Source organism: Cheilinus undulatus, linkage group 9, assembly GCF_018320785.1.
Source record: "Cheilinus undulatus linkage group 9, ASM1832078v1, whole genome shotgun sequence".
Classification (NCBI taxonomy): Eukaryota; Metazoa; Chordata; class Actinopteri; order Labriformes; family Labridae; genus Cheilinus; species Cheilinus undulatus.
This window is the reverse complement of record NC_054873.1, coordinates 1,914,447-1,935,837: the sequence shown is the minus strand read 5'-3', so window position 1 is coordinate 1,935,837 and position 21,391 is coordinate 1,914,447. Positions and strand designations below refer to the sequence as shown.

Genomic DNA, 21,391 nt, shown 5'->3' with positions numbered 1-21,391 from the left:
GCAAAAAAAAACACAGGGTCTAAACTTCCAGTATGTGATCGGTCAACATTAATCCTACCATTACTACAACTTAGTGTTTAAATCTTAAAAATCTACTTACTTGAAGAGGTTGTGTTGTCCAGATGTAGGAAAAAAGGCTCTTCTAATTCCAGGTTGAGACGAGGCAAATGAAACAATAGGTGGTTTGAAGTGACCCAGGAAGTGTTCAACCCCAACCTCATGGTTTGGAGGGAAAACATTCTAACATTATCAGTGATGATGGGGTTCAAAGGAGCTTCAAATAGTTTAAAAATATTTGATTCACACAAACATTTAGGTTAGGGTTTTAGATTTGTAGATCTAAAATGGAAAAATGTAAGTACAGGAAATACTTTTCAGCTCTAAGTTTGCCGTGAAAAAACATGTTAAAAAGCCATCAATGACAAACAACTCAAACTCACCAAAGCATGGTCACATCTCCACCATAGAGAGCAGCTCCTGAGGCCTTCTCCATCTCCACATGTCTCAAACATGAGCTTTTTATATACTTCCTCATCAAAGTCTGGTCTGCAAACAGGGGTGTTCATTCATGACCTCTGGCACCAAGAGAAGATGAAAACAAAAAACTTTACACTCAAATCACTCAAAAATGTTACATAAATGTTTGAATCCCTTTTTAAACAGAGCTGAGGTCTTAATATATTTGGTTTGAAAGTTGCAAACAACTTTTAAAACATTGCATTCTACCCCACATGAAAGTCAACTTGGTACAGTCCATTATGAAACTGGATGGTGCATTCAGGTGAGCTTGGTCATCAGAAAACTGCCCAAAATTAGGCCATGATCTTCTTCTCTTGATTAATTGAAGGTTGCAAACCAACATTAAAGGTGGATGATGCCCCCTACTGTACAGGAGTGTTTAAATACTGTAAACACAGGCTGACATGACAAGTTTCATTCTATTAATCAAAACAATGATAAAATAAAATAAAACACATTTAACTAAACTCAAAAAATAAAATGGAACTAAATAAGTCTAAATAAAATTAATTTGTCTCATCTTGTATCTTTTAAAGACAAAAATAGGTCATCATGGCGCCCTTGACTGCCAACAGGAAGTTGTGTCATTTCCGTAATTGTCTTAGTGTGTTGAACCAAACCTCTTCCTGAACTCTTCAATATCTGTCACAACATCAGTGTGCGTCGTTCCCGAATGTCCCAGTGGCAATGGCAGCCATTTTGATCCTTCATCATCTGACAGGAAGTGGGTGTAACTCTCATATGAAACACCTGATTGCCTTCAAATTTCACATGAATAATCAGCATCTGCCTCTCTACAAATTTCAATGTTCATTCCATGGATTTGCTCTCTCTTTGTTCTTTAAAAATCCAATTTCACCACCTTTTCACCATTTTAAATGACGCTGTTGCCACTTTACACTAATTTTCCCAAATTTTAACTCTTTTTCGTCATATTTTAACACCAATTTTGCCAATTTTGACACAATTTTGCCACTTAAAACCCATTATTGTCCTTACCCATTTTTGACAGTTTATATCCATTTTCATTCCATTCCACCGAATTTCCACAATTTTCTTGCAATTTAAAGCATTTCTGGCACTTCATAATCCCCTTTTACCACTTTTCTACCCATTTTTGCCACTTAAATCCAATTTTACGTTCTTTTTGCCACTTTTAACCCATTTATGTTCTTTAAAAATCCAATTTCACCACCTTTTCACATTTTAAATGACACTGTTGCCACTTTACACCACGTTTGCCGAATGTCAACCCTTTTCCATCACTTCTTAACACCAATTTTGTCAATTTTAACACAATTTTGCCACTTAAAACCCATTTTTGTCCATTTTAAACCCTTTCCAACACATTTTTCTGCCTGTTTCTGCCACTTCTAACCCAATTTTTGCTACTTTATTGCTATTTTTGCCTCTGTTGACCCATTGTTGCCTCTATCAACCCCTTTTTACACCCCTTTCTGCCCATTCTAACCACAGTAAACCCATTTTTGACAATTCATATCTATTTTTCATCCCATTCCACCTATTTTCCACCATTTTTTTTTTTTTTTTTTGCAATTTAAAGACATTTCAGCCACTTTATAATCCCCTTTTACAACCTTTCTGCCCATTTTTGCCACTTTAACCCAGTTTTTGGTTCTTTTTGCCACTTTTATCTAATTTTTGCCACTTTTAACCCATTTATGTTCTTTGAAAATCCAATTTCACCAACTTTTCAACATTTTAAATTACACTGTTGCCACTTTACACCACGTTTGCCAAATGTTAACCCTTTTCTATCACTTTTTAACACCAGTTGTGTCAATTTTAACAGAATTTTGCCAGTTATTATTATATTATTGCCTCTATCAATCCCTTTTTACACCCTTTTCTGCCCATTCTAACCACAGTTATCCTATTTTTTAAAGTTAATATGCATTTTTCTTCCCATTCCACCTAATTTCCACTTTTTTTTTTTTTTTTTTTTTTTTGCAATTTAAAGCCATTTCAGGCACTTTATAATCCACTTTTAGCACATATTCTGCCCATTTTTGCCACTTTAACCCTTTTTTTTTGCCACTTTTATCTATTTTTTGCCACTAACCAATTTTAGCCATTTTTAATCCATTTTAATTGCTGCTAACAAAATATTTTTTCATCTGAAGAAGGCTAAATGAATAAATAAAGATATTTGTTTCTTTAATAAGAGTGGTTATTATTCAGGCCAAATATAAATATGGTTTTAGGAGCTTGTCCAAACAATAATAGAGGCTGGAGAGTTACTTCCTAACGTCAGAGTTTGGTGCTGTGCATTCACAAGGGATAAGTGAAGTCTGTAATGATCTCAAACTCAGACATTTCTGACAGAAAACATGAAGGTGACGTTTCATCATGTGTCCTTTACAGACTAGTAACCAGAGTTTACTACAGACAACATGACTGAAAGTGTTTTCCCTCTCTGTAGACACATATTTCTTTAGATCTGTAGCTGTCCATGACTAATAAACTTTATAAATATCTTCTCTAACTCTCCCATTATGCTTCGAGCTTGCAGCTGATCAGAAGAAGACAGAAAGTTGAGCATCCTTCCTGTTAATGAAAAAACTGAGATGTCTGCTGTTAAACACGAACCTCTCCTACTCCTGCAGATGATGCTGCTGATGTTTGTTTAAATTGGGATCATTACGCATCCACAACCACCCTCCTCTCAGATCAGCTGTTGCAGCCTCACCACTGATTGTTAACAGACATGTTTAAAGTCATTAACTGTCTTATGCATGCTCAATAATAACAAGAGGAAGTGAAGGAAGAGCATCAGTGCATGCACGCATGTTTGGACTGCAGAGTTTAAAAAAATGAAGCCATTTTTACACAGAAGCTGAAATTAACAGTAGCAGAAGCTCTTTTTATAAGCTATGAGTCAAAACTTTAACAATCTCCAGCCTCTATTATTGTTTGGACATGGCAGTAGTCTCCTTCTTCCTTCATGGCAGCCAACACACCACAGACAGCGTCTGAAATGCTGCTTGGAATGAGTTCACCTTTCTGCTTCTAGCTGGTGATGTTCAGCCAAATCCTGGCCTGAAATTAATTCTAGCTGAACTCCAAAAAGCTGTCTGTTTCAGAGCTCTTCATGTTTGCAGCTTCTCTCACTTCCACTCTGGCCGTTTCTCCTGCAGACTGGTGAGTAAAGGCCAGACACAAAACTAGATGAAAGGGTTTACATGCACTCAAGAAAACTGTACAAACACCTGGGTATGTTGATCCAGTTTCTCCTGATCCAGTGAATTATATCACATTATGCTGGTCACATGACTGCTTGGTCTAAAAGGGGACTTGATTGGAGGCTGTTAGTCATGGAGCCTTTTGGTAGAATAGCTAAAGGTCTTCAATAACCTCCATCAAGTCCAGTTGTGTCTGTTTGGACTGAGATTTAAACAACCATGACCAGGATGAATGAGACCCTGCAGACATGTGTACTTGAGTGACCCAGATTTCATCTCAGAAGCTTCAGTCTTCACACACTGGCCTGCTTTCCAAACTCAGAACCTATGGAGACAGAGCCTTCAGCCCACCACCTGTTCACCACAGCCTCCAGTCTTCACTAAACCACCCCTAACACTCATCCTATCCCTCACTTAGTCTATAATAAATCCAAGATATTATTATTGTCATCATCAGTAATGATAGGCTCATTAGTGTGCATTTCACTTACAATATCAGGGATGAGAAGAGGATAAAAATGTTTGCACCATCCCTCAGAGAGCCAGCAGGTGTGTTTATCCCTGAGGTGGAAACCTGGACAGAGCAGAGAGCGTGTAACAGAGACAGCCCAGCCTGTAAATGCAGAGGTGAACTTTGGCACTCCTTTAACGAGGCAGCATGAATCTTTGATCACATAAAGCAGCAAACAGCCCAGAAACCAGGAAGGCAGACGTCTGTGAGCAGCAGTGAGTTTAATGAGGTCAATGGAGCCTCTCTGACTGCCTGTCACTGTGATCCTTTCACATTTAACACACAGTTACAGTCCATTTAGCTCCGTCTCCTTCACACTCTTAGAAACCACTCACCCTGCAGCTGCAGTGCCGTCTAATGAGACGCTGACATTTGAGCTTGTGACATTTTACATCAAAACACGCAGAAATTTAACTGAAGAGACCCTAATCAGAGCTAAAGGTCACCTCCTAATTGACTCCTCATTAAGCCCCGCCCTCCTTGGTTACTGTTGCTAAGTTAGACAAAACCACCTCACCATATAAGATAAAGGCTGCTTTTAAATAGTTCTGATGCTAGTGGTGTAAGCTAACGTTAGCAGTCTTCTGCAGCCCTGGAGGTCAGGTTAGAAACTTTAGGTGTGAAATCAGAAATAAGGTTAAGTGTAGCTCCACCCTACCCTAACCTTCAGTTATCATCGCTGGTTAGACAGAGCTACGATTTAAAGTTTTGATGAGCAGCATGCTGCAGAAAGCATGGAGGGCCACAAACTGGAGCATGATTGTTTATCTCTGCATAGTAGTTATTATAGAGTTTTCACTCATAAGCCTAAAACCTCATCCCTAGGTAGATGCAATAAACATTAATAGGTTTTCAGGAGCAGAGGTTTCTGGACCTTAACTGAGTCAGTGAGGCCTGCAGGTCTTTAGGTGTTGTTCAGGGTTCTTTTGGGACCTACTGGATGAGACGTCCATGTGCTCTTGGAGTCATTTTGGTGGGCCTTCCACTTCTGGGAAGGTTCACCACTGTTCACAGTTTTCCCCTGTTGTGAATAATGGCTTTAAGGATGGTTGTCTGGAATCCCAAAACCTTGGAAATGGCCGGCCACTCCTGGGAAGGTTCACCACTGTTGTTTACACCAGCAATATTTCCCTGACATTGACTATTCTTGGTTGGCAACTTTGGAAAGGTTTCCAACTATGGTCTACTATTTGGCAAAAATGGAGGGTAAAAGACCCCAACATCCCCAGCTTCACCAACAGTTCGTCCTCTGCCTTTGATGATGTTCTCATCAAAGCTTATGGAACACTCAGTACCTTTGAGGATCTTAAGATGTTGTTCTGGGTTCTTCTGGGACCTCCTTGGAGTTATTTTGGTGGGAGGACCACTGTTCACAGTTTTCCCCTGTTGTGGCTAATGGCTCTCAGCATGGTTGTCTGGAGTCCCAAAGCCTTAGAAATGTCTTTGTAAGCCTTTCAGACTGTCAGTGACTTTGTTTCTCATCTGTTTCTGTAGATGTTGCCATGATGTGTTGCTTTTTTCCCTTAATAAATGAAACCATAATTTAAAAACATTCTTATGCATTTACTCAGGTATATCTTCAGGTGTATCTTTGTCTAATATCAACATTAGTTTAATGATCTTTTGCAATTAAGTGTGACAAATCAGCAAAAAAAAAAAAAAGGAAATCAGGGAGGGATAAACATTTTTCTCACCACTGTACTGCATCTTAGTATTCTTTGTGACTGTTGGCAGGTTGAATCGCTGCTGTGGTCATCCAGAGTGAAATTAAAGAAGGCTTTTTCATAATTGACCTTTTGTTTTAACAAGTCCCCTCTAGAGAACATCTTTGTCAGACAGATTGTAAGTGTGTCTTATTAGTCTCTTTTTAAGCCCCTGCAGACTCCAACATCTCATCAGCTTTAATAAGAGTTTATGCCAACAGGCAGCCGAGCCTTAACCATGAGAATATCAGATTTATTCTGACAAATGAAAGGAGTAGAGAACAGCTGGGTGGAGACACAACAGCTCCGCGGAAACGGCTCTAAACTCCCTCAAGTGTCCTCGAGCGAAGCGCTGATTAGAATGAAGGACTCGCTGCAAACCAAATATTTTCATTATAGGAGGGCTGATACTAATCTTGTTTATTAGCTGATAAAAGCCCTGTTATTGTGGCTCAAAGAGGATCTGTGTTCTTAAAACCTGGGCTTTATGTCAGCCTTTTCTGGGGCCATCAAGAACACCATGTTCTACAACGACTTCAGCTTATATCAGAGATGTGGGGAAACCTTCTGGATTCAAATGTTCCTGATCAGTTCTAACCACAATCAATCATCCATCACTGTTGTTTCTCATTCCTGATGTCTTCTGAGGGTGTCAGCAAGGTTATTATAGTTAAGTAAAACTAACTAAATAACTAAAAGGTAAAAATCATTTTAGTTAACTGAAACTAAATAAAAGCTGAGCTTTATGAGAAAAACAAAAGCTAACTAAAATTAAATTCTGTGCTGAAAAAACTAGAGAGAATGTCCTTAGTTTTAGTCATTGGCAGCAGTACACTGTCTGACATGAACACCCACGCCCAGAGAGAGTGAAGTGGCCTGATTTGATTGCAGAAGACTTCACTAAGTGGTAAATTTTAGGTCTTGAGTTGTAGACAAACATAAAAATTGAATAAATAAAATGAATGAATAATTCCCCCAAAAACTAAAACTAACACTAAAACTTATAAAGAACTAAATTAAAACGAAGCATTTTTTCAACATCAAAACTAAACCAATCTAAGAAACCAGGAGTAAAAACTCAACTGAAACCTAAAACAAAAGATAAAAACTAAATAAAAATAAAAACTAATGAAAAATCCAAAACTGTTATAATCTTGGTGTCAGTATGGAGCTGCATGGAGCTGCATGGAGCTGCATGGAGCTGCATGGAGCTGCATAGAGCAGCATGGATTAGAACTGCATGGAGCTGAACGGAGCTGCACAGAGCTGCATAGAGCTGCATAGAGCAGCATAGAGCTGCACAGAGCGGCATAGAGCTGCATGGAGCTGCATGGAGCTGCATGGAGCTGCATGGAGCTGCATAGAGCAGCATAGAGCTGCATGGAGCTGCATGGAGCTGCATGGAGCTGCATGGAGCTGCATAGAGCAGCATAGAGCTGCATGGAGCTGCATGAAGCAGCTTTCCCAGACTTTTGCCATCAAATTCAGCATGAGCTTATATTTTATGTTCTATTGTGAATCAAATTTGGGTTTTATGAAATTTGGCAATCACTGACGTCTGTTTTTATTCACATTTCACAAAGTGCTCCAACTTTTCTGGAACGGTGGCTGTACAAACCAAAGAACAATTAAAATGATGAAAATAAATGAAAGGATCCTCTCACAGTTTCGGTGCTCTGAAAAATTCAACTTAAATCTGTTAAATTCAGTTGCTGAATTAAGTTGAACCGTTGCATTGTTTCTCCATCTTTGTAATCCTCTGATAAATTTTAGTAAAATCCTTGTGAGGCTGACCCAGAAACAGCAGTGGAGCTTTGTAACTCAGATGATCCTCTTTTCCCTGACTTTTTGGAGAATATCTCCATGATTTTATAAATTGGTGCCTGCAGTGGGTTCAGTGGGTCTGGGGTATTCATGCTGACGGTGCAGACTAATGCAGCGAACAGTCGGGATCGTTGAGACACCTGGATGAACTCTGATGAAGTGAAGTGATGGGTAATTATTCAACATTATTGAAGCATCATGCTGCTGAGGCTCTGAGCTGCCTGAAAGCTGTGAAAGTAATGCAGTGACTCCTGAAGAAGTCAGTGAGTCATTGTGAATCAGAACAATAACATGAGCAGAGCACAGGAAGATCAGACCCTGCTGCTCCAGAGGGACGGACCAGAAGCATCAGCTCACAAAGAGCCAAAACCAAACCCAGAGGGCTCAGCGCTCCACGGTTTATCTGTGAGTCCATGCTCTGTTAAAGCCTTTACAGGAAAACATGTCAGTGGGGATTAAAAGAGGAGGGTTTCAGTGTTTCTGTTCTCAGACCCGGCTCGTGAGTTTTTCCATCCGTGACGCGTACTAACAGGAAATGACAGGATGCTTTAGAGCAAATTCAACATCTCCTTCATAAATTTCTACAGGCGGTGATTACTGAGCAAATATTTCATCAGACAGAGGAGAGACAGCTCTCCGAAACACAGCAGGGACGATGCATCCAAAACATATAGAGGCCGATTAAAGCTCACATTAACAATGCATGCTGGTAATTCAGAAACCAGCCCACGCCACTTTAGCCCGTCGATACTCTGCATTAACAATCCATCTTCAGTGACAACCTGATATCAGAATGCATGTGTCTCCTCTGATTCTAACAACAGCCTTCTGCAGCTGTCAGTCTTTCTTGGTTTATTTGTTTAATTTCAAAGCTGCTGTCAGTTAAATGAATAGGAGTGAACTAACTACAATTTAACAGGCTGACAGGGTCTCAGATGAGCGCTGTTTGTCCTGACTTGACCGGGTTTAACACCAGCACAAGTTTGGCTATGCCATTTAGTGATAATGTCACACACCAGTGGCATCAAACAGAGGAGAAACCATTGCATAGCAGGCTGCAGGCCCAGAGTGGCTAATCTGGAGAACCCGGTGGGCTGGGCGGTTTTGGGGGTCTGGAGAGCCGGTGTACAGTGAAATTTAACAACCTGCTCTCACTAGGATGGACACAGTCAAGGGCGCTCATTGTTTGAGTTTTCCCTCTAAACTCTCTCTCTCTCTCTCTCTCTCTCTCTCTGCACGTGGTTGGGCGAGGCAGGCCGTCTATGAGGAGGGTCCAATGCTATAATGCCAGGATCTATAATGGGTGTTAGTGGGGGGTTTTAAGAACTGCTACTGACAAATTCCCCATCAAGGACTAAACTATCAACAGGATGAAATTTGACAAGAATTAAATCCCCTCAAGGACAGCAGTAGCTTCTGCGTGGTTGCTGGTACAAACATTACCGACCCTTCAGCCTTTGTTTGAAAGTTTAGACTCGTGTGACGGCCACAAAATATCCAGAGACCAACAATGCAAACATTGATTTTTATTCATTTTATTTTGAAAAATTAAACTCATTCTGCCTTTGAGAGCAGATGCAGTCACTCTTGAACATCTACCACTGAATTTTCTTCCAGAACATCAACACTCAGAGACAGACAAACCACAGCAATGACTCAAGGTCCAGCCTCGAAAAAAGGAGCTCTCTTAAACAAATCCATGTACTCAGGAGGCTTTGCGGGTTTTTGTTAGAGCACACATTTGAAAAGCCTCCGAAATATCATGACAGGCTCCATCTCTGCTGTTGCTCCACGCTGCTCTGGACTAGCCAATCACATCAGGCCTACTGACCTTTTAGGTCCAAAATTAAACTGTTTAGCAGCAGAGTGAAGATGCTTTTTGGCGTCGTCAGCGTTTTGTAGAACGGCGAGTCACCGCTTCAGCGAACTGCTCACAGTAGACCCGCCCATCAGCTCCAACTCCCGCCTCCTTCAGCAGCTCGTCCACTGAAAACAGAGACACAGCTGTCAGTCAGAGAGTTTCATGCATCTTTCAGGAATGTTTAAAAGCCGGCTCAGACTACACGAATTCAGGCAGATTTAAGACTGCAACGTCGCAGCTCATCGTCAAAACTTGTGCCTGATTTAGAGCATCAGAACCGACAAACAGTCCTGCGGTGTGACATAATTAACGATGCATCCAAGACGCCCCACGACTACGATTCAACAAGACTAGCATGTCAGAATTTTTCATATTTTCGTCTAGTTTGACACCCTGAGCTGACGTTAACAACGTGAATCCTGACATCTAACAACAGGAGAACATTTGCTCCTTATCTTTATCTTCAATTACAAGATTTACCACTTTTATCCCCTTTTATTCCCTAAAACTAATGTGTAAGTTTTATTTTATTTTATGTATGTTATCACATGCAGACCTTAAGTTCTATCTGAAGGAGAGTCGTCCATATTGTCCTCCTTTAGATACATCAATAACTGTTATCCATAATGCAATCCACAGTTGTTTCATGTTTTACAAGTAAAAGACAGCTACAGTCACACTGAGCGCTTCTGTTGCAGAGTGATTGACACTCTTTGGCCCGCCCCCTGACAACCTGTGAAGTCACACTCATGCCCCGTTTACACAACAACGTTTATGAATGAAAACACAAAAGTTTTGTAGCGTTTTGGCTGTCCGTTTACACGGCAACAGCGTTTTGGTGCCTGAAAACAGAACTTTTTTGAAACAGGCACAAGAGTGGAAGTTTTTCAAAACGCCCCCGTCTCCGTCTCGGTGTAAACAGAGAAAACGGCACTTTCTGAAAATGAACTTGTGCACTGCGGCTGCAGTAAATATCCATGCATGGGTAGGCTTATCACGCATGCGCAGATTGGAAGGCCAAAACAAAGATGGCCGACACCAATGTACTGTTTGTTCTCCTCACTCTCTTGAATGTAACTGTTCTTCTCCAACAAAGTGTTGGTTTACTTCACCATCACTTGGATCAGTGGAGATGTATTTCGTGTCTGCACCAGATTCTGACTCGACCCATACGCCGTCAAAGGGCGAGTCAGAATCTGGTGCAGGCACGAAAATCACACCGCCATCTACTGGCCGTGCATGTGTACTACATCGTTTTTGGTGTTTCCTACAGTCTCGTGTGAACGGAGATCATTTTGAAAATGTTGCCATCTGAACTTGGAACGTTTTGGAAATGAAAACGTAAAACGAAGCAAAACGTTGTCGTATAAACGGGGCATCAGTCAGATGATGGTGACGTCAGCATACGGCGAGCAGCCATGATCGCTCTTGTAGTGTGGCCAGGCTGTCGGCCAAGACGGGACCGGATTTGCTCGTATAGTCTGGCACGGTGCCATCGTGAACGACCAAAAAATCATGTAGTCTGAGCCGGCCTTGAGAGTCTAACCTCAGCCAAACTTCTGGGTTATATTTCTTTGTTCTGAAGGTTTTTACTTCATCCTGATTTTCTGCTGGAACATCCTTTAACAGATTCAGCCATCAAAGAAAGCACAGTTAAGAAAATAAGGTTTTCAGTAGAAATATCCCTCTGTTTTTAGTTTGTTCACTGACATCCAGAGAGTATTCTGGAAATAATGTGAAACTGGGCGGTTTGACTTTAGAAAAGCTGAATTGTTTTCCCCACACAGGAAGATTTCTCATTAGTTAAAGAAAACCTTTCTGGCTCTCATTTTCACTGTGATTGAATCTAAAAATGTGACTTTTCCTGTCTCTTCATCTCCAGCTCTGTTTTTTATGTAAATTATCCACAACAGAGAAAATCACAGCACACTTTAAAGGCGTCCAAACAGAGGAGGAGGAGGAGGAGGAGGAGCAGCGCAGAGAAGAAGGGCGCTTTTCCTCCCTGCATGGAGTGACAGGTCTCCTCAGCGTCTGCTGTTGCTACTTTAACATCATCAGACTGTTCTAATGATGATGATGATGATGATGCAGTTTATTCTACATCATCAGCTCTGATTAAATGAAGCTCAGCTGCTGTGGATGCCTGCAGCTCTAGATCAGTGACTTTAACAGGCATCACATTTGATCAAAACAGCTGACAGGAGGATTTCTGAGCACAGGTAACAAAGATACTTTAAATACGTCACATATTTTTGCACATATTCTGAATTTAGAATCATTCTGCGGGCCTGATGGGAAGGTTTGATGAGGCTGATGGCTGCCAGTTGAATATTTGGAAAGAGCATCAGAAGTAAATTTTCCCTTCTATTGAATTTGTGAAAATTGTATCCGGCAAATTTTCCTCCTCATTTTGTCCGATCTTCACAGTTCGATAAACAGAACCTTCCTCCTGAGCAGAAACTAATCAGCCACAAAAAAGCAAATTCAGGCATTTTTCTTGGTCTCCAGCTCATCTATCTGTCTGCTTTAGATTCCTTTATAGACTCACAGACTCTGTAAACTGGAAATAATGTGAGATGCACTGATCTGAATAATTCTCCCACCCTGGCAGATTCCTCATTTGTTCAGAGAAAAGGGACTGTCCTTATACATCCGTCTGGCTCTGTTTTCAAGGACTAAATCTAAATAATGTGACATTTCCTTTCTCTTCATTTCCACTTCTCCTGCTGTAAATTATCTACAGCAGAGAAAATCTCCACCCAGCTTCAAAGGCCTCTTAAATCTGTGGCTGTGCATAAAGGGATTTAAATAAGGCAAAGAGAAAAGGCACCAAAAGAACAAAGAGAAAACAGTTTGATGGTGATAGGGCAAAGTTGGCTGTGCAACAATTAAAACTCTGGTGGAGATAAACTCTCAGGGAATGGCAAAGATTAACAACAACTATATTTAAATAAAGCAGAGGAAAAATGTCTGATTTCCTAAACTCAGAACCTGCAGGGACTGATGTCTCTGATCAAAAATGAAAACACAAAATATGTCGCTAAACATCAAACCCCAGCTAAAGCAACATCTTTTAATGAAGAGACATGGTTTTTATAAGGATTCATCCTTAAGGTGCATATAATATGATGACCAAATCTGGCTGAGATCAGAAGAAGCCGTTAGAAGAAGTTCATTCAAACGTAGACCACGGGGAGGAAACATCAAAACACAAGCGTTACTCTGAAAATCAGATCCAAATGGCTGATTCAAGTAATCTCTGGAGCAATCGTCTGTTGTCATTAGAAGGTGTTATTACTGTGGGTACACATTTGAATGTAGTCTTAGTAATACCTGTAAAATTAAAGAAGAAGGAAGTTGAACAACAACCTGGAGGTAGAAGGATTTCCTGTTTAACTTTAACCTTATTCTACGGCCACGCCCTTTAATGAGGAAGATGGTTTGAATGGTCTGAATTCAATGATCTTCTGGGGGCCGGACGGGAAGCTCTGGGGGACCTGATTTGGCCCCTAGGCCACCAGTTGATGATCAGTGCTGTAGAGGAGCTCTTAGAGACCGCGGACTAAACAAACCAGACCAGCTGAAGGCTGCTATCAGAGCAACCTGGGCTTCATAACCCCCCAGCAGGACCACAGACTGATCGGCTCCAAGACACAATGCAGGAATGAATGAAAAAGGAGGTCAGACCAAGCACTGAGAGATAACGGTCAACATCCATTTATCATAAATCCTTTTTGGACTGATGCTGTGATATTCTAGTATTCAGAGATGTTCGTTAATCTTTAAATACTTCACCTTGTTTGAGATTAATCTTGAAAAATGGAAGTTTAACTTCTTGAATTAAATCACCTCCAATGTTTTAAACGCACCCGTTTTTGTCAACATAAAACTCTCAGCCTCTTTGAATTTCTGCGATCTGGTTGCCAAATTTTCTTTCTCATTTTTACCAATTTCACAGTTCAAGTAAGCAGAGAAAAGCAAATTCAGGCATTCTTCCTGTCTTCTTGTCTGTTTTTGTTCCCTGTACAGACTCACAGATGGAATATAGAGGAAATAACGGGAGACGCACTGATTTGAATTGGAAGGCTTGAATAATTTCCCCACACCGGCAGATTTCTCATTTATTTAGAGTGTTTTGTTTTTACTGCAGGCTCTGGTTTGCCAGAATAAATCTGAAGAATGTGACATTTTTCTTTCTCTTCATTTCAAGCTTTTTTTATTTAAATCATCTACACCAGGGAAATCTCCACCAAGCTTTGAAGAACTGTTGAAGTTAGCGGCTGTGCATAAAGGGATTTAAATAAAAGCAGGGAGAAAAAGAACAGACAGAATAAACAAAATATAGTTTTGGAGCGTCTCTGCAAAGTTAAGCTCTCACCCTCTCGGTCCGTCAGCTTCTCCCCCAGCCCGGTCAGCTTGGCCCTCAGCTCTGACGCCATGATGAAGCCTTTCTGCTCCTTATCCGCCATCGTCAGCGCCTCCAGGATCTCCTCCTCCGGCGACTCCTGCTGGAGCTGCCGGTGCATGACGCTCAGGAAGGTGGAGAAGTCGAGCTCGCCGCCCCCATCTGCAGGGGGACAGAGAGAAATCCCCCTTTACTGGACGGACTCATCTTTGACATCAGCAGAGAAACAAACAGATTAAAGTTATTGATCCTGCAGGAGGAATTAGGACACGGTGGAGAACAGGTAATATCCCTGAGTAAATATGAGGAAAGGCAAACAGAGAGGTTATTAAACTGAAAGTAAAGAGCAGAGGTATCAGATAAGCTGGTGACACTTTAAACATGTTAAATAAACCAAGAGTGGAGACAGCCGGATGGTAATTACTGCAGAATTTACCCTGAGAGTCTTAAATACACAGCCATCTACCAGCTGTCTGCATGTTTACTGACACTGATACTGATCCAAATCAATGTTCTGCTGCAGCCACAGTTTAGCTCAGGAACAGCAGCAAAGCAGAGAAATCCTCCTAAAAACCTCCTTTAAAGAGCAGCGATGGTGCCAGAACACCAGGCTGCAGAGCTCAGCTCTTTCAGTCACAGATATGAACGTTATCGATGCTCCACCACTTCATAGAACCAGCTAACAAACTGATGAGAAATCTTCCTGGCAGACACTCCCAGCACTCTGTCCTGCTCCCTCGTTCCTCATGACGTCTCCAGAAGTAAAAGAGAGGAGCTGAGGACAGAGCCCCGGGGTAGAACGAAGAACACGCTGGAGGGATGAGCGTGGATGCAGCTAGAGCAGCGGTCTGAGCAGAACTGGACCTTTCTTTATCAAAGAGGAGCAGAGGACCGCTCTGGAGGATCTTCCAGCTTCAGACAGAGTTTCATTTACCAGCTGGCTCCACTGATGGTGAACAACCCCGGCCTGTAGAGACCATGGTATCCACTACGCCTTATGTTTATGTTGCTCTGATTGGTCTGTAATGAGCATCCAGCCAATCAGATGCTGCTCTTCTCAAACATCACCTATGTTCCCCTGAAGAACCCAGAGAACAGGCGCTGTCATGATCAAGCTATCAGTGGGTTCAGATGGTGAAGTTATTTAATCATCCCACCTTTCACCCCTTTTCACACTGTTTCCACATTTTTGACACTCCCATCCTTTTTATGCCATTTAACCCTTTTTTAACTACTGTAAATCAACATTTTGCACGTTTTCAGCACAGTTTCTGCTCATTTAGCCTCTATTTTCCACTTCAAGACCTTTTTTTTTATTTAAATTCATTTTTGCCACTTTTTATCTCAACATATTTTCATATTGCCACGTTTAACCCATTTTTTCATTTTTTGTAACTTGTTTCCTATTTTTTCTCATTTTAATCCAGTTTTCAGCTCTGTTTCCTACATTTTGACACTTTTCCCCTTTTAACTGATTTTCCACCGTTTATTCATTTAACCTTTGATTACCCCCTTTATAAACCCATTTTTGTGACTTTTTTACTCACTTTTCCTGTCTTTATGCTCATTTTCTCACTATTTACACATTTGTGGCCCTTTTTAAAAATGTAATTCTACTTTGCCACTTTTTAACACCTTTTAACTGATATTCAACCTCTTACTCATTTTTGCTACCATTACCCCTTTATGAACCCATTTTTGCCACTTGTTCCTCATTTTTGCAACGTTTTTAAACGTTTTCATTTCACCTCATTTCAGCTCATTTTCTCACATGTCACATTTTCTAGAATTTTATTCCATTTTGCCCCTTTTAAACACTTTTCCTCCAACATTTAAACACATTTTTTTTCTCATTTTTGCCACAGATTTTTCCATTTTTGGCTCCTTAATTGATTATTGCTACTTTAACCCAAGTTTCACCACAGTATCAGCTCATTTTTTATGCTTTTCCCATCTTCAGCCATTTTTTTTCCAATTGCATTATTTGACATTTTTCACCCATTTTTGCCCTTTTTTACCTCTTTTCATTATTTTTCGTCCATATTCAACTGATTTATCAAATTTTTCACATTTTGGCCTCTTATTTGCCCATTTTTGTCTCTCTTATTGATAATTACTCTCAACCCTGTTCTGTTGTATCTGCTGATTTTTGCCACTTTTTCCTCCTATGTGTCTTTTTTTTTTTTTACCATTTTTCACCATTTTCACCCATTTTTTATCACTTTTATTCCATTGTTGCGTTGTTGCCTTTTTGCAATAATTTAATGATTTTCCCTTTAAAGTTGTCTCAGTTTCTTTATTTCTGCTCATCCTGGCCGAGCTCTGAGGTCTAATATTTATACGTCACAGGTGGTTTAGGTCAGTGTGCTCATCTATGTTGTTAATATTACCAAAAAGGTTCTAAGATTTTTTTTTAAAGGTTGTATGTACAGCAAAAATAAATAGAATTCATCGTTCGTCTCTTCAGTGATTATTCTGTTTAAATATAAATCATCTTAACTGTATAATGGAGCATGACCTCTACGGCCCCCTCCTCCCCTTTACCCCCTGATGGGGGCCATGGATGGATGTGAAATCTATCCAGCACCGTGTCCATGTGAAGCAGCTCAGCTCAGGGTTTCTGTCCTTTCAGAGATTTTAACAATGATTTAAAGAGCCCAGTGAGACCATGCAGGGTAATACTCTGACACGACGTTCAGAGGATTGTGTTGTTCTGGCAGACGTTTGTGTTCCTGTCTCTGATCGTCTTATTTCAGATTCTGATTCTGTGTGATGAAGATGACGACACAGCGAAGATGAGAATAAAACAGCAGCTCTGGTGTCCCGGCATGTCCTCTGTCATGTTGGATTCTCAGCTGTGTAATCCTCCTCGGTGTGTATTTGTGCAGCGATCCACAGAAATGTTTGTTCCAGTTCATCCCCGGCCAGCGAGGTGATGACATGAGCTGTAACAGAGAGAACAGCACGCCTCCTCCTCATCCTCCTCATCCTCTCCGTGTGCTTCATTTAAGAGCTGGAGCAATCAATAATCCACTGATCATACATGTATTATATTCATGATTTAGAGTTATTGATAAGAGAGCTGTGCTTTGTTTATAAGATAAAAGTGCAAATATAAAGAGTCACAATTAATCAAATATTCTCTGTTTTAGTTGTAGACTCAGGTTTTTGACTTTTATGGACTGAAGTATTACTATAATGCATGTCCAGATAACACTGATAATGGGCCTTTTTTTGCTTAAATACAGAAACATAACCCTCTATAGATAAATGTGCTGCTGCTGTGTTGGTGTACCTGTTATCTCTGGACAGCAGGGGGCGCTGCAAAACCACACACACACCCCCACACACACACCCACACACACACACTGAACTACAAGTGTCAAAGTCACATTTTTGTGACTCTTTGTGATTTTGTGTTTTAAGAATTCCAACAATGGACCGTTTTTAACCGTTTAATGAACATATTAGCTCATTTTCAGTTTGATGGCAGCAACACAACCTGAAAAAGTAGGGAAGAATCCTATCAGCAACAGTCTGTAAACATCTGGGAAGTGAGGAGACCAGTTGCTGAAGTTTTATGAAAGGAATGTTGTCCCATTCTTGTCTGATGTAGGATTCTAGCTGCTCAACAGTCCTGGGTTTTAAATACTGTTTTCTATTGGTGAAAGGTCTGGACTGCAGGCAGACCGGTTCAGGACCTGGACTTTTCTCCTGTGAAGCCATGCTGTTGTGATGGATGTGGTATGTGGTCCAGCATGGTCCTGCTGACAGGGATGTTGTCTGGATGGGAGCATATGTTGCTCTAAAAGCTCTCTCTACTTTCCAGCATTGATAGTTCCTTTCCAGATGTTAGAGCTGCCCACGCCATAGGCACTAATGCAACCCCATACCATCAGAGATGCAGGCTTTAGACCTGAGCCAGGAGAACCAGCTGGATGCTCCAGATCCTCTTTAGTCCACAGGACACGGCGTCTGTGGTTTCCTCTGACCACAGAACAGTTTTCCATGTTTCCTCTGACCACAGAACAGTTTTCCATATTTCCTCAGTCCATGTTAAATGAGCTTTGGTCCAGAGAATACGGACCACGCTGTTTCTGGATCCTGTTCACATATGGCTTCTTCTCATTGGTGGTCATTGGTGGATGGCACAGCCAACTGTGTTGACAGACTTTGATTTCTGGAATGTTCCTGAGCCCATGCAGTGATTTCATTACAGAATCATGCCTGTTTTTAATGCAGTGGCCCCTGAGGGCCCCTGAGGGCCCCTTCAGCCCTGTCCCTTTACTCACAGAGATTTCTCCAGATTCTCTGAATGTTTTCATGATATCATGGACTGTAGATGAGTCTTCTGCTGGTTCGCTTCTATTTCATCTTTGCCACTTACTTTTCCAGCCTTTACTAGCCCTGTCCCTACTTTTTTGAGATGTGCTGCTGCCACAAAATTCAAAATGAGCTAATATTTTCCTGAAGTGTTAAAATGTGTCAGTTTAACATCTGACATGTTGTTTTTGTTCTATTGAAAATCAAATGTGGATTTATGAGATCTGACCATCACTGACTTCTGTTCACATTCTACACAGCGCCCCAACTTTTTTGGAATTGTGGTTGTAATTTGTGACTGTATTATCTGGTATTCTTCATGAGTGTTTCTTTATGTCTCTATAAAAAGCAGACGTGTACCGATGCTGTGGCTCAGCAGGTGGCGCTGGACCTCAGAGGGGGTGGGGTTTGAGCCCAGACATCTCATCACTGTGATCAGCTCCTGAGCCTCGATCTTCCCTTTACGCTGACGGTCGTAGAGAGAGAAACACTCCTTAAACTCTGAAACACAGACAGGTGAATGACGCTGATTAGAAACACAGAATCTGACTGTGCTAGAGTCTACAGCTAACTGTTAGCATGTGTGTTCAGCTGCTGCCTTCACATCTAAAATCTATGGCTAAATGGTCACATAGCACGGAGGCTGACTCATGACAGGCTCACTTAGAGAGGTCTGTAAGGCACAAACTTCAAGGATAAGGGGGAGGAGCCCCCCACATCATTAGAGGGGGGATCTGGCCTCAAATTGACTTAAGACCCTGTTGTGTGACGCCCGCCCAAGTCTGGTTCTTCTGTGTTGAATCTACGGGAGCCTGTAGCGACCTCTGCTGTTCTAAGCACTACATAGTCGTGCCTTGGTGTGTCCACGTTCCTCTGCAATGCTCCACTCAGATACTACTCAGCAGTGCAGTTTTTATGCCAGTTCCTGGTCTTTCCCTCACGTTTCCTGCACGTTTGTGTGCATGCAGGAGATGAATGCACACGGGCATATTCTGCTGGAGCTGGAGCTGATAGATACTGAGCACCCGTTGATTATCCTGCAGTTATTGCAAAGACAAACAGCCAGGAGACATCAGAGGAGACGCAGAGTACGGCTGCTGAATCAGCTGAGACAGAGGATGGGGGATTCTGGACTCATTGGGTCACTAAGAGAGACATGGATGAGGAAATGCACACCTGATATTTTCAGATGAGTACATTTGAGTGGTTGCACAGTATGCCTCACTCACCCGCAATTTCCACATAGGACGACTGCGCCGTGCACCGAAGCACCGTGGGTTTGGTCCAACCGAAGGCGAGTGACCTCACCCACTGGAAGTGAGTCTAGAGCGGTGCGCCACTGGTGTAGCCCTGATCAGCAGGAAGGAATCATGGGAGAACTGCTAGTTCACGCAGGAAAAGTATGTCAGCAGCAGACTATTTTACCTTTTGGGGTTAATTTATCATCCTCTGGTATAAGTCCATGATGTTATCGCTTCCTCCATTGAGTGAGTACATTAGGAAGTTAAAAGGTTAATGTTTGCTTAAAGGATCTGTGGTTTTATGTAAAATTCTTTGGCTAAATGTCCTCAAAAGTTAACTTTTCCTTGTCAGTGGCACCGCTGTAGCTCTGTGACCCACTGACCTCTTGGTGACCCTTTGCTCTCGCAGCAGGATGAGACGTAATGTTGATATAGAGATGAATTACGATCGGGAGTCCGTGCATTGTGTCTTATTTTGAAAGAACTGGATGTTCTACGCTTCTGACTTCCTCTTCTGAAGCTTTCTGATCAACAGGTATTGGCACAGTGAAAATAGACCTGTCTCGAACGAAGCGGAGCGAAGTGTCAGTCCAGGCACACGCCACTGCCGGTCTGGAGCGCCGGCTGTGGAAACGCTCTGATTGACTAGAGAGGGAGCGATGTGCTATGTAGTACAATTCGTCGGCAGTTCACGGCGCGTTCACTGTATTTGGAAATTAGAGGTCAGAGAAGGCCAGTGCTACCAAGCGGACCAATCACAGAGCTTGCAGCTTGCGTTGTTTCGATGCAGAGTCACTTTTTATAGCAGGTGCACACTGGCTATAAAGGTTTCAGGTCTACATAAGAACCTACGGCATCTGCTGCAGGGTACATTCAACACAGAGGTTTAGATCAGGGTAAAGAGAACGGGTAAGGTGCTCAGCAGAGCCTCTGATCAGGATGCCTCCTGGTTACCTAGCTTTGGGATCCTGCAGGAAGAGCTGGAAATGTTGCAGGGACAGGAGCATCTGGGTCAGCTTTCTAAGCATACATCCATCTGTCCAGGGATGGAAATATCTTCTTTTCTAGCTTTTATACCATCAATCAGGCATCCTCAGCTAATGAACCAGTAAAGAGATCAATATTTTAGCTGTTAAACTCAATAATAAAACAGAAACTAAGCAAACAAATCAATCAATCACTCCTCTGTCACGTTGAAGCACAGCAGTCATCAGACTTTCCTCACTGGCCTAAAAAGTGTTGACACAAAAATCCTTTTTGTGTTTAATCCCATTAGCAGGCTGAGGAACTGGGCCAACAGGAACAAGAGCTGCTTTGTTCTGAAGCCAGCACAAAAAAAAAAAACAAGTTTATCGAATATAGAGAGTAAAAATATGGTAGAGAAATACTCAGAGATAACTAACATAGAGAGGAGGATGTCTGGTTAAAGCATGATACAGAGAAATAATCTTACCATTAATCTGATCCTGAGTCAGAAACTTCGCCTGTGATGAAAAGAGCAGAAAGCAGCGTGAGTAGCAGAAGAAAGAAAGCAGCAGATGAATAAGAGTCATTTCCTCACCATGGTGTCAGCAGGCAGCCGCTCTGAACTCTGCCCAGGAATCTGATCCCGCCGCTGTAAGACGAGGAAGGTGACAGAGGCAGAGGATGGAGGATGGAGGACTCAGAGGGGCCGGGCTGGAGCGGGAGACCTCCCCCTCCTGCTGGCAGAGCTCCATGGGAGAGAAGGTGAACTCTGTACATCTGCAGCTCTTTGATGACACACTCAGAGTCTGAAACAACAACTTTAAAAAGTCTCAGA

General features: G+C 41.7%; 1 protein-coding gene across 1 annotated transcript; it reads right to left on the bottom strand.

Annotated features, from left to right (window-relative positions):
- Positions 1–9,608: 9,608 nt before the first annotated feature.
- Positions 9,609–21,191, bottom strand: calml4b (calmodulin-like 4b). Its single transcript, XM_041796686.1, has 5 exons — positions 21,152–21,191; positions 21,044–21,074; positions 18,710–18,850; positions 14,000–14,188; positions 9,609–9,746 (listed from the first exon to the last, which is right to left on the bottom strand). The coding sequence occupies exons 1-5, from the start codon at positions 21,152–21,154 to the stop codon at positions 9,649–9,651; spliced, it is 462 nt and encodes a 153-aa protein (XP_041652620.1). The 5' UTR covers positions 21,155–21,191; the 3' UTR covers positions 9,609–9,648.
- Positions 21,192–21,391: the final 200 nt, after the last annotated feature.